The sequence below is a fragment of the Corvus brachyrhynchos genome, unplaced genomic scaffold, assembly GCF_000691975.1.
Source record: "Corvus brachyrhynchos isolate BGI_N302 unplaced genomic scaffold, ASM69197v1 scaffold312, whole genome shotgun sequence".
Classification (NCBI taxonomy): Eukaryota; Metazoa; Chordata; class Aves; order Passeriformes; family Corvidae; genus Corvus; species Corvus brachyrhynchos.
In genome coordinates, this window is record NW_008236640.1 from 1,217,096 (window position 1) to 1,229,595 (window position 12,500).

The 12,500-nt window shown below is 42.0% G+C and overlaps 1 protein-coding gene across 1 annotated transcript in view; it reads left to right on the forward strand.

Moving 5' to 3' along the window:
• Positions 1-12,500, forward strand: part of EHBP1 (EH domain binding protein 1) — a 210,696-nt gene that overhangs the window by 159,958 nt on the left and 38,238 nt on the right. Inside the window, exons 16-19 of the mRNA XM_017726681.1 lie at positions 5,449-5,565; positions 8,568-8,692; positions 11,388-11,526; positions 11,677-11,783. Coding sequence (XP_017582170.1) covers positions 5,449-5,565; positions 8,568-8,692; positions 11,388-11,526; positions 11,677-11,783 — 488 coding nt within the window. The remainder of the gene's footprint in view (positions 1-5,448; positions 5,566-8,567; positions 8,693-11,387; positions 11,527-11,676; positions 11,784-12,500) is intronic.

Here is a 12,500-nt window from a genome sequence, read left to right on the forward strand (position 1 = left end):
TTATACATCATTAATCTCTTCTTCTGCATTGATTGCAATTACTTTTTGATTTACAAAAAGGGAATGTACCAAATAATTTTACTCTCAATTCAATTATTTCAGAAAAAAAGTGACTTTTCAGCTCTGAGATTTTGGAGTTTTTAAAGACTATCTTCTTCCTTACAACTGTAGGTAAAAACATGATCTCTTTCATTGTTTCTGTATGCTCATTAAGAATTTCATGCTTTGGCAGTGGTGCAATATTCTCTGTTAAAAGGCTTTATTTAATCAAGGTCTGAAAAACTCAAACGCCTATGGCAAGTTGAAACTTTCCTGGATAAGCAGCATCCCTAGCTATGAAATGCAGTCTTTTTCATAAGTTATTTGGCATGTGAGACAGAAAATACTTCTTCCTGCCAACTGCCAGAGGGTTTGGGATGGCAGCTTCAAATTTATTAGATGTCCTACTAGCTTCAGGCCGATAAGCAGATGCCTTGAGATGGATCCAAGGACAGTATCAAGATAGAGATCCAAATATCCCCCCTTTTCCTAGCAGCAGCAGGACAAAGGAATTGACATATTATCTAGGAATTGTCCCTGTGCAGTGGAACACCCGTCTACTCTTCTGGGGTTTGGGTGGTGTGTTTTCCTTACTCTCTGGCACACCTCCATCTTTTATTTGAGCTGGCATCAGTGTGAGGAAGCGGCTCGGACCCAGGGGTGGTGAGGACAGGGTATGTTCAAGATTTCAACTCTGAGGCAATGATTTTCAGGGAATGTACGTGGTGGCACAGCCTTACTCATCATGCTTAGTCTCCAACTCATGAAACCAGTGTTAGGTCCTCAGTATTTTTAGCAGGCAGTATTTCTATCCATTGGCAGTTACTGCTGTAATTTCTTGTCCTGACATCAGGTTTCTTGTACACGGAACCAGTATTTCAACTCTGCATTTCTTCCATTCTCTGCCTTTGCTGTCTTTATTGCTGTGCAGAGGCTCCTGTCACATCCTGTAGCTTTAAAGCGAACTCTGTACCTGAAAGTAAATAAACTAAATATCTCACCATCCACAAGCCTGAAGGACTTCCCACAGACAATGCTGAAGGCTGGAGACATCTTAAGAGTGAATACTGTTTGTGCAGCTTCTCCCAGTAACGTGATCCAGCCCCCATCAATACTTTTGCTTCACCATGAAAATTACTCCTTTTTCGTTTAATCTAGAAATTGATGCAGTCAGCTGCAGCTCCTTCACATGTGGACAAGCTTAAACCAAGTCAAGAGAATATCAGTTTAACCACAAATTAGGCCTGACCTTAATCTGAATAGTAAAACGTAAAAGCTATTAAATACCTCTGGGTCCTTTTCCACCAACATTCTGGCATTTCCACATGGTTCCAAAAGATACTTATTTCTCTCTCTCCAGTCCAGACTGCAGTCCATGCTGTGTGGGTGATGGTCAGTGCTGTTTAGTTGTTGACTCAATCCTTTATCTTTTATTTTGTTAATTCCTTCATGACATAGTAAAGCTTTGCTGTCTTTCTAGGATTCAAATTTACGTACTTTTCAAGGAAGCAGTTCTTCAGTCCTTTTCTAAATGTCTGCCCTGGTTCTAGACCAAGAGCTTTAAGTTTTTCACCCTAGCAATTTGTTCTTTTCATAAAAGATATCTGTTATCTCTTCGTCATGTTGTTCCTTTTATCATTTATAATTGCAAAATCTTGTTGTAACATGCTCCCTAAACACATTTCCCTTTTAATACACAGGAAGAGCATTGAACTGGAAAAAACCCTGGAGTAATTTAAATCAAGGAATCTAGATTTTTAAAGATACTTGAAAAATTCTGAAATGACTTCAAATTACTGCTTTTAATTGATTTTTTTTTAATAAAGTGTAAATGTCCTGATAATCATATTCAGTCAAAATCTGCCAACTTTAAATTAAATACTAGGTCAGGTCATTATCTGATACTAGAAACTGGTGTCTTCCACATTCCCATCTCTTTTGTTTCCTAAAATGGTGGTGTCAGAGGCAATGCCTCTGATCTCATCTTGCTATATTAAATTAAAGAAAATCAAATAATCTGATATAAGCATTCCTTCGTATGCAGGAGTCTTAAACCCTGTCATCTTGTTTAGATTGTTTTGACACATCCAGCATCCAGTGAGGTGACTAGTAGCTGTGAGCTGACCTTGTGAGCTGACTCTTTTGGGTGATTCCAAAAGTCACTGCCTGCTTCTAGGCTCCAGGTGGATTTGGTTCCCCTCTGCCATGACAGTGTCCTCCTTTCTTCCCTTCTACCTCTTCCAAATGTCCACATTGGAAGTAGCCCAGGCATGCTTTCTGTGTGCCCCTATGAACTCCAGGATGTATTTGAGAGTACCATGGCCTGAGAGCCACTGAATTTTTCCAACATCATCATCATGAGGGAATATAAATTATAAATAATGGTGTGCAAAGTCCAGCTCCTCATCAGAAACAGTAGAGCAGCTTTAAAGGAAATTCAAAACTATCAGAACTGCTGCTGTTGCTGCTTTACCATTCTGTTTTCTCTACAGTCTGCTGCTTATCCCTTTACTTTTTATCCTTTTTTCCACCTCATGAAGATCATGCTGTGCCCTTCCACTTTTTTCATTTACCTCTGCACTTCCTGAAACAACAGGAGTCCAGATCCCAGGATCACCTGTGTGAGTTTCAGTGGGAACAGAAAGGGTGTCTCAGAGAGTCAGGAGTGTTTCTGCCCACCCACTTCCACACCTGAAGGTCAGGTCCCAGGTCTGGTCGCAGATCTTGGATTGGCTGGAAAGAGGTGTTCTTCTCCATCACTCTGGCTCAATCTGGGGCAGCATGGAAGAAAGCTGAGTCTTCCAGAGACTAAGGAGAACTCATGGAGGGGAGCCCAGGGAAGCCATGGTGCTCAGCTGAAGCACAGGGCTCCTACTTCACAGGCTGCTGCTCCATCACACACACAGCCAATGTTGGATAAGACACTGAAGTTGGAACTTCTTTGCTCCTGTCTGTTGCAGCAAGAGCCTTACCCAATATCAGCAGAGGTCTGTGGAAGATGTTGATTAGTTACAGGGGAATTGAGGGAGCAGCTGGTTAGAAAAAAGTAGTAGACATAAAAAAATTTACAGGCTCCTAAAATGGAAATTATAGGTGCTGTGGAGATAAAGGGATAAAGTAAAGATACAGCTGTATGACCTTTGTGACAGCAGCATGGGCCTAAAGTGCAAGCTTCAGGTCTGGGAATGAGGTTGAGTGTGTTTCCAAGACAGGTGACGAATGATCAGCACCAATCCTGGTCCAAACTTCTGGTATTCAGAATTATGGCATCTTGGTACTGTATTTAGGATCTTTTTTTGTTTGTATGATATTTGAATGTACCCATATCCTGTATTTATAATTTGTATTTTTTTCTTATCTGAGATGTTTTAAAGTTCCTTTAGTTACTCTGTCGTGTTTCTTCAGACACACTTTACCCTACTCTTTTTTATAATTTTTACACACATGATGCATACATAGGAAAAAAGTGCTAGTGTAAGTCTGAACAAGTGTAGATAGCATTTGATATGAGATTTAAAAGTGAGTAAATACAATGCATCTACTTACTTTGAAAGTATTAATCTAGCTTTTATGGACTCCAATTTCTTATATATTTGTATTGAAAAGGTGAGTCAGGATTTTTTCTGGGATCTGCTTCACAATTCAGAACTTGCTATTTGATCTTCCTCAAGTAACTTACTCTTTCTGTGCTGTAATTTACCTACATCATCATCATAATTGTAATTATAATAATCGCCTACTTCATAAAACATTATGGGGCTCATTTATGAGTGATATTCATAAGCTGCTCTGAGAAACTTGGTAGAAAGATCCCATAAAAAATAATTACAATTATTATTTTATTTAAAATGTATGTAGCTTACAAACAATGCTGATGAAAAGTAGTGCAGTAAAGCACTTTTAACTGATTCATCAATGACTTGGATGAAGGAGCAGATGCCTGCTCAGCAAGTTCACTGGTGACACAAAGCTGGGAGCAGTGGCCAATACCCCGGGGTGCTGTGAGCCCTTCAGAGGGACCTCGACAGGCTGGAGAGATGGGCAGGGAAGAACCTCCTGAAGTTCAGCAAGGGCAAGTGCAGGGTCCTGCACGTGGGGAGGAACAGCCCCAGGCACCAGCACAGGCTGGGGGTGACCTGCTGGGAAGCAGCTCTGGGAAGGAGGACCTGGGGGTGCTGGTGCACAACAAGCTGTCCATGGGCCAGCAGTGCCCTTGTGGCCCAGTCCCAATGGCATCCTGGGCTGCATTAGGAAGAGCATTGCCAGCTGGTCAGGGAGGTGATCCTGTCCCTCTACCCAGCCCTGGTGAGGCACATCTGGAGTGCTGTGTCCAGTTCTGGGCTCCTCAGGACAAGAGAGACAAGGAGCTCCTGGAGAGGGTCCAGCAGAGGGTGGCAAATGATGAAGGGACTGGAGCCCCTCCCTTCTGAGGAAAGGCTGAGGGAGCTGGGCCTGTTCAGGCTGGAGAAGAGACACTGAGAGGGAACCTCATCCGTGTGTGTCAGTGTCTGCAGGGAGGGCTCAGAGGATGGACCAGGCTCTGCTCGGCGGTGCCGGGCAATGGGACAAGAGGCAGCGGGCAGGAACTGAGGCACGGGAAGTTCCACCTGACCATGAGGAAGAGGTTCCTCACTGAGCAGTGCCCGAGCACTGGGACAGATTGCCCAGAGAAGCTGTGGAGCCTGGGAATATTCAAGAACCATCTGCACACACTTCTGTGCCATGTGCTCTGCGAGGACCCTGCTTGAGCAGGGAGGTTGGACCAGATGACCCACAGTGGTCCTTTCCAACCTGACCCATCCTGTGGTTTTGGGAAAGCAGCAATTCATGAGTGTGCTCTCACTGCACCTGTTTGAGCATGATACTCCAGGTGGTAGCTTTCCTCCTTCTACCAGAAGGAGATTTCAACACCTAGGCAAGGTACAGTGATCCCAGCTCTGGGATGTACTATACAAGGTGAGGAGTAGCAAGTCTCACCAGGCTGGGAACTCAGTACCTGGAACCTTTCTCAGGAGCCAGCAGCTCAAGGTCCTTCTGCTGCCCAGACCCATCTAAACCTGCCACATGGCAGCTTTGGCACCCATTCTGCAATATGGAGAACTGAGAGCCTGGGGGAAACCATTTTGACTTGAGATACCCAGAGGTTCAGTGCAGAGGACAGCCACTGCTGAAGCCAGACTCTGCCTTTATTGGAGCAGGAGTTTCCAGCAGAGACCCCATATGTTTAATGAATTGTCTCAGTTTAAAGGTAAATCCATAAGTGGACAGAGTGGAGTCTCCTTCCAGACTTACTTAATTAGTTGCATTTTTATCATAACTCAGCTGGCTCTCTAAAGCATTCATTTTTTTTGAGTGATGTGTTGCATGTACATATGAAAGTACTAACCTTAATGCTGTGTGTTCCTACAGATGAGGATGAGGATGATGATAATATTGAGATAGATACTAATGAGGAGGCTCCTGAATGCTCTGTTACTGGAGGTGGAGATGAACTTACTAACCTAGAAAATGACCTTGATTCAACGGGTAATTTAAATAATGGCTATTTTGTGTATTTTGCATGACTAACACTCCATCGTCATATAAATACTGATGTGCTGCTTGTCTCTCTGTCAGCTTTATTCCCGTGTGCCTTTTCAGGTCTTTTAAACCCTCATGTTTAATATCCTGCATTCATGTTTAGTTGAAATTTAAAATCAACAAAATCATTATTTCCAACAATGTCAGGTTTAAATGTCTCTTGCTCTTTTGATGGGGAAAGGAACCCCAGGCCACATTGGTAAAGCAGAGCCACCTGAAAGCACCCTGCCTGGATTGTGCCAGGTAGGCAGAGGGATGAGCTGCCACTCTGCACTGCCATCCTGGCCCATCTGCTCAGGGAAGAGGAGCAAATGTGTCTTTCTCTGTTAATACAGACTTGGTGTCTCTCTGGTTCCTTCCCGAGGACCGGTTCTTGTGTTTACACCTTGTTGCCCCAGTAGGGGCATGGAGGTATAAATACGAGCAGAAGTAGTCCTATTTACTTAACAGTGTTCGTATAACAGGGGTTTTATAAACACATGAAGTCACAGGAGTGGTATTCCCCCCTTTCAAAAATCTTCAAGCCAAACTGGAGTTGAAGTGATAAATGTGGTGCTAAATGCATTGGAATCTTACAAGGGAGATGCTTATTTCAAAAGGAGCTGGATCTTCAAAGCTACGCAAAAGGAACTGCCCACCCGGAAGAGGCTCCTCTGCTTGCAGAGGGCTGGTGAAGGAGTTTGTTCTCTGTACAAGTCTGCCTGTTCCACTCAGCCCTGAGGAGTGCCTGGGGTCTCTGTTTGTGGTGGGCTTCTCTGCCAGGGCCTTTCTGCTCACTGCAAGTTAGCTTGGGCCTGGAGTAGCTTGGCCAGCACAGGACTGTGTCTTGAAACAGGCAGTACAAGAGAGAGCATCTTCAGCATCCTCTGGCTTGATTCTGCCCATGCCAGATGGACCCAAATGTGTAGTCCATAATATGTTAAATCAGAACTTAATTTAGTGGTTTTTCTTTGTAAATTAAACCAACAGTGATGTGTATATAGCACTTCCTAGTCTTGCGTGCATGCAAAACATTTGAGTCATGTCCTTTATTTTTTTCTATTTGAGGATTTCCAGACACGTAGGAGAATATATTTAGTGTTTCCAGCATTTGAATTTGGCGTACTTAAAGCAGAATCCAGTCAAACAATTTTCCAGTAAAAACTGGTTAATTTTAGGAGGAGTAGAAAATGAATATGTGAATAGTCCTGTCACATTGCCCCAGTGACTTACTTTCTGTGGGCCTTTTTTGTTTTGAGAGGTACCTTTTCAGGGATACAAACCCACTGCCCAGTGTTCCCAGTCTACCATGGGGAGACATTCTGAAAAAAAACTGGGACATCATTTTGCGGTTCAGTAGTAGCCAAAGGTACAGACAAGTAAGAAAGAGGATGGGCAGTAGTACAGAAAGCAGTCTAGTGCTGTGGTAGAAATCAGGGTACATGGATTTTGGTGTAAATCTGCCAATTCATACCAAGTTCTAATGAAGGCTGAATCTCCTGGGAACACCTAAAAGTACAACTATAAGGGACATTTCACATTTGGGATCATTATGGACTTCCTTAATTACTCACCTGCTGAATACTCATCCCTCCCATCTCTCTCAAGAAGAGAAAACTTTATTTTTACTGCTTCTTGGTTTTAAGTATCGCTTCTGTCTGTGTTTGTCAGTACTTCTACATGTTGTGAACCTCTTATATCATAGTTATTACATGGTGTTTATGTATAAGCCCACAAGAATGTGCATGTAGTTACATGTGAGCCTCAGTTAAGGACACCCTGACTGGGTGTGCCAGAGGAAAGGGAAACTATCCTTCATAATCCAGCCCAGCCCATTGCTGCTGGAGACAGGCAGCATTTGACTGCCCGCATGCCAAAAATGTTTTGGCTAATATGTATTGGAGCACTCCAAACCTTGGAAGGAGCTATGTGGCTAAGCAGTCATGACTCTGCTTTCCACACCAGCTGGAAGTCACCAGCCTGCAGTGGAAAACTCAGGTTGTGCACGTGGGAAAACACAGGAGCTGCTCTTTCCTCTGCCTGTGACCCAAGGCCCAGGTGTAAGTGCATCCTATGTGTGCAGGTGATGCTCCACTGGCTCCAGTGCAGGGGCGAGTCCTCACATGGGGCTGCATGTAGAGTGTGTGTCTGGGGGCTTCTGTGCCAGTGTTCCTCTGCTTCCCTGCCCAGGGACAGCTCCACAGTTCTGTGCTGCAGCTTGTTATTAACACCTTCCCTCCTTCTTACGTGTGTGTGTGTGTGGGTAACTACGTGTGTAGGTGTGTTACAAATTCATACAGTCAACATTCACATACAGAATGAGCATTAGTGGGAGGTAAAGTTCTCAACTGCTATTTATTTGGGCTCTGATCCAAGTTGCTAAAATTGATTTTAAAAAACTGGGGGCTTCAGCAGACTTCGAGTCTGTCCTTTCGATGCAGTTCTGAAGCATTTTATGACTCCCAGTTTCAACATATTCTATAAATCATAGTAAATTATTACTAGAAAGTAGTCTTTTTTGATACTGAAATTTTATGAGAAGCTGTGCCAAGAAGCCTTAGGAGGAATTAGTAGTTCATACACTTGAGGGGTTATCAGTATGTAAATTATATGATAAATTGTCATCTTTAAATAAATGGCTTTTTAAGTGTGTTTTTATACCAAAGTATAGGTATGTACACATTGGGAGTAACTTAAACATTATCTACTTTCTATGTTTTTCACCTGCTGTCTGCAAGCATGTTTACTTGTTCCACTGAGTGCCATGTATGTTTTCCAAGAAAAAATCCATGTACGTTACACAATCCTGCGCCAATCCCAATCACAAAAACAATTCCTTCTATTTTCTTTTAAGTTCAAAATGATAGCAAAGTGAATTAAATCTACCTTTTAAGTTGCTACATTGTTGTAGTGAGTCTGCATTGAAATGCATCTCACTCTGTTGTATGTGGTATTTGCATATTTAGCAGAACAAAACAGTAAGTTGGTGGATTTGAAGCTGAAGAAGCTCCTAGAAGCTCAGCCACAGGTGGCAAATTCACTCTCCAGTGCTGCTCAGAAAACTGTAACAGATAGCTCAGAGCAAGACATAAAGGTAAGTTTTGCTTAATGCTTTTGTTTTGGTACCTGTGTGTTATGATCGAGGGTTTGTATTTTGTGAGAAGGAAAACAATTTCTTACCAAATCCTTCAGAGTCAGAAACACAGAAAATCTTTGTGGCAGTGCAGTTACATAGTTTGCAATGCACTGGGTTTTTTCCTGTTGATTGATCAACATGTTTTCTTTCTTTTTTTTTTTTTTTTTTTTTTTTTTTTTAAAATCTAGATACTTGTCATTGGCAGAACACTAACAGGTATAAGAAGGTCTCTCAAAGGTATAAGAAGGTCTCTCAAATTCTGCCTGCTCAGGTTGTTACTGATATCAGAAATGCAGCACGGGCTCCATCCTGCTGCTGGTGCAATCAGCAGCCAAGCAGCCAGACTACCTGACTTGAATGGGAGTGGGGTTGGACTCTCAGAGATTTGCTTCCCTCCCAGTCCGGGTCCTCTGTTTTTCCTACATTAAAATTAAGCTGTGGTACACTTTAAAGGCTTACATACTTTGGGTGCTCGATGAGTGCTTCTGAGAAAAACAGACATGAGTATGTGGTGTGTATGGGCACTTTGCCTATTCTTAATGTTCACCACTTCAGCATAAAGTGCTCACCAATCAATTTTCTATTTCATTTTCTTAATTAGACCCCTTGTGTTCTTGCTATTCTATTTTTTAAAAATAGTCCCTGTATGTCATTAATATCCCTATGGCTCTGGGGCACTTCCAGTTGGGTATAACTTTTCACCCACCTGCAGTCTGTGGGGAGAGTACTGCTGACTGAAAGGATTTCCTTCCCCAGATACAGAGATGCTTTGAAGTCCCAAAACAATGACTTTCATTGCTTTTCCCTTACACTGTCGGTTCCTATAAATTGGTGATGAAAGTGTGTGGCAGCAGCAGAGGACTTTCGGTCTCTATCTTTGAACAAAAGGAAGCCTGGATCAAGTCTGATTTTTGCGTTCAATTTAGCTTTCTGCAGTGGATTTAATGCAAAATGAAGCTGGCCCAAGAATAATACAATGGATTGAAAAGGCTAACTGAATTAGTGGGCTTAGAGGAATACATTTGTAAAGTGGCAGAAGTCCCCAGTCATAAAAAGGTTTCTTAAAATGGGATTTACTAGCTAATCACACTGATATTTTAGCATGTTGCCAGGCCTAAAAAATTAGCCATGTTTGTTTATTTTGGTAAAGACTCTGGTTTAGGCTGTCAGATGGTTATTAAACTAATAACAGGAAACCACCTTTCATTTAACCAGAATCTTACAACCACCTGATTAGTGTAGCTGAAAAGTCATCCAGAGGTATAAGCAATACTTGTTTAACCTTAATTCTGTGAAATGACACACAGGCTGCCTCTTAGGGTAATTTGGTATCACCTAACATGATAAAAATGGTATTTGTCTTTATAAAAAGCATTTGTGAGGGAGTTAATTCTTTTTAAGGTACTCCCACAAAAAGGTGCAACTTAACAGTTTATCTCTGTGTGCGTCTTTTCTAAGGAGGACTTGAAAGGCGGCGTTATAAGGAATATATGGTGTCCATCTGTTCTCATGGAGCTCTTGGCATTGAGGTGGATTTGTTTTTTAATAAAATGCAGTTTACAGGTTTCTAAATGAGGCATTCTGTGTTTGTGGAAAAGGATAAACTGTTACCTTCCCTTGGGGATTGTGTATCCCCGGCCTCCTTGAGGCGAGAGAATAGGCCGTTGGAGAACTCCCTCATTACCGATTGTCTCAATGCAGAGGAAGGGCAAAGTCTTGGTAGCTTTTGATAACCAGTTTCAGCATTCAGCAGGCTTAGCTATTAGTCATGCATCTTAGCCTTTCCCTATTTACTTTCAAAACACTTAATAAAAATAATAAAAGATTAGGTATAAAATGAAATATTTGTTTGGTACACAGCACCTCGGTATCTGCAGCTTCCACACACCACAGTGGTTCAGTCTTCTGGGATATTTCGTGTTGATAGAATCATTTGAATTTGTTACCAGTATTAACATAGGAAGCCCTGGAAAAGATAATTGTAGTTTCCTTAGCTGTAAAGGGCTTACTTACAAATCTGGCTTTGGAAAGTTATAGCTGATGAAATGCAGTTCAGTGGGGTAGCATTATAATCCTACCTTTTAGACTTCATCCAGCATTAGTGGTTTATCTCAATGGGCATAAAATTAGAAACTAGTTCTTCTTGTCATACAAGTCTATGGGACTACAGAAAACGACAGATTTCTGTACCGGGCAGGGAGAGAGGCTAAAAGCAACACGCTTTAAAATGATACAGATCGTGTTCAGGGGCAGAGACGCCGCGATTTGGCAGCAGCACACGCGGGGCTTGGCACTGCAAAGGTGCAAAGGAGCGATTTTTTGTTTAAAATCGGCATTGCTGGCAAATGCCGGTCACAATGAAGAGGTCTGGTTGGTAAAAAAGTAGAGAGTTCTGCAGGAGGGTGCCCACAGAGCAAAAAGCTAGTCGTTGCCACCACACATTAAACAAACAAACAAAAAAGCAAAAGTTAATCACTCTTCTGCTTTTTTCCCCGCAGCTGATACTTCCATCCAATATAAACCACAGCCCGAGCTGTGAAATCCACTTTGTAAAAGCTGTGTCCTGTCCCCTCACAAAAACGTACCTTTCAAATTAATGTCTTCCCGCTTGTAAACAAAAGAAACTGTTGTGTGTCTGTTTTTTTCCCAGCAGAATGGAACAGAGGAACATCGTGCTGAGCGATCACAAAAAGCAGCAGAACGGTTTAGAAATCCCGTTGTGTTCAGCAAGGACTCGACTGTCAGGAAAACTCAGCTCCAGTCTTTCAGTCAATACGTGGAGAGCAGACCAGGTAGGAGAAAATATAAAACCTGTTTTCCCATCTTATGATTTAATAATATTTAACAATAAATATATGAAAACCCGATAATGTAAGTCCACATTTCAATACATAAATATCAAGCTTTATAATAATTTTACATGTCTTTTCCCTTTTTTCAAGAGATGAAAAGGCAGAGATCAATACAGGAAGATACAAAGAGAGGAAATGAGGAGAAGGCTGCGATAGCTGAGACTCAGAGGAAGCCATCAGAAGATGAAGTGCTTAATGTATATTAATTTTTTGTCTGGTTTCATGATTGCTGATAATTCCAAACTGTATGTGGAAATAGTGCCTTTATTTGTTAAAATGAGATGTTAGGGTTTTTTAGATGTCAATCTCCAGTGCATTCAAAGCAGAGTGAGAGGGGTGCACTGTTGAATTAGTCTGCAGTGTGGTGATAATTGTCAGATAAAAAAAATGAATTTTTCAGAGTTCCACAGCCCCAGCTTCCTTGAGACATTTCCATCAGGGCACTTCCCATAAAGAGATTCCAGTATTGATCTACCGGGAGGATTTTAATTATTACAATAGCAGATACCGCAGAGCTGCAGTTAGAGGGAAGAGTCACATGAGACCTGCTAGAATTTCTCAGCCAACCCATTTTGTTGGCTTGGGTTAATGGGTGTTCAACCTTTCCATTATCCAGATCAGCCGTGAATTACTAGCTGAATGATGTTTGCATTAATATAATATATATGGTAATTTCTTCACTTAATTAACGGGGAGGTTCAGCTCAGTAGGGGTATGGGCTGATCATGTGTAAAATTGATTTGTGAGGGAAATATTTGATAGACCGCAGGGAGAAAGCTGGTTTTGATGGACAGCTGCGGGACAGAAGCAGGAAGAACCAAGTTTTAACCTGAATTTTTTTTTGTCTGAAAGCGCAACACAGCCTTTGAGGGTGGTTGTTTGTTGCTCTCCACAGTTTATCTGAACACATTTGT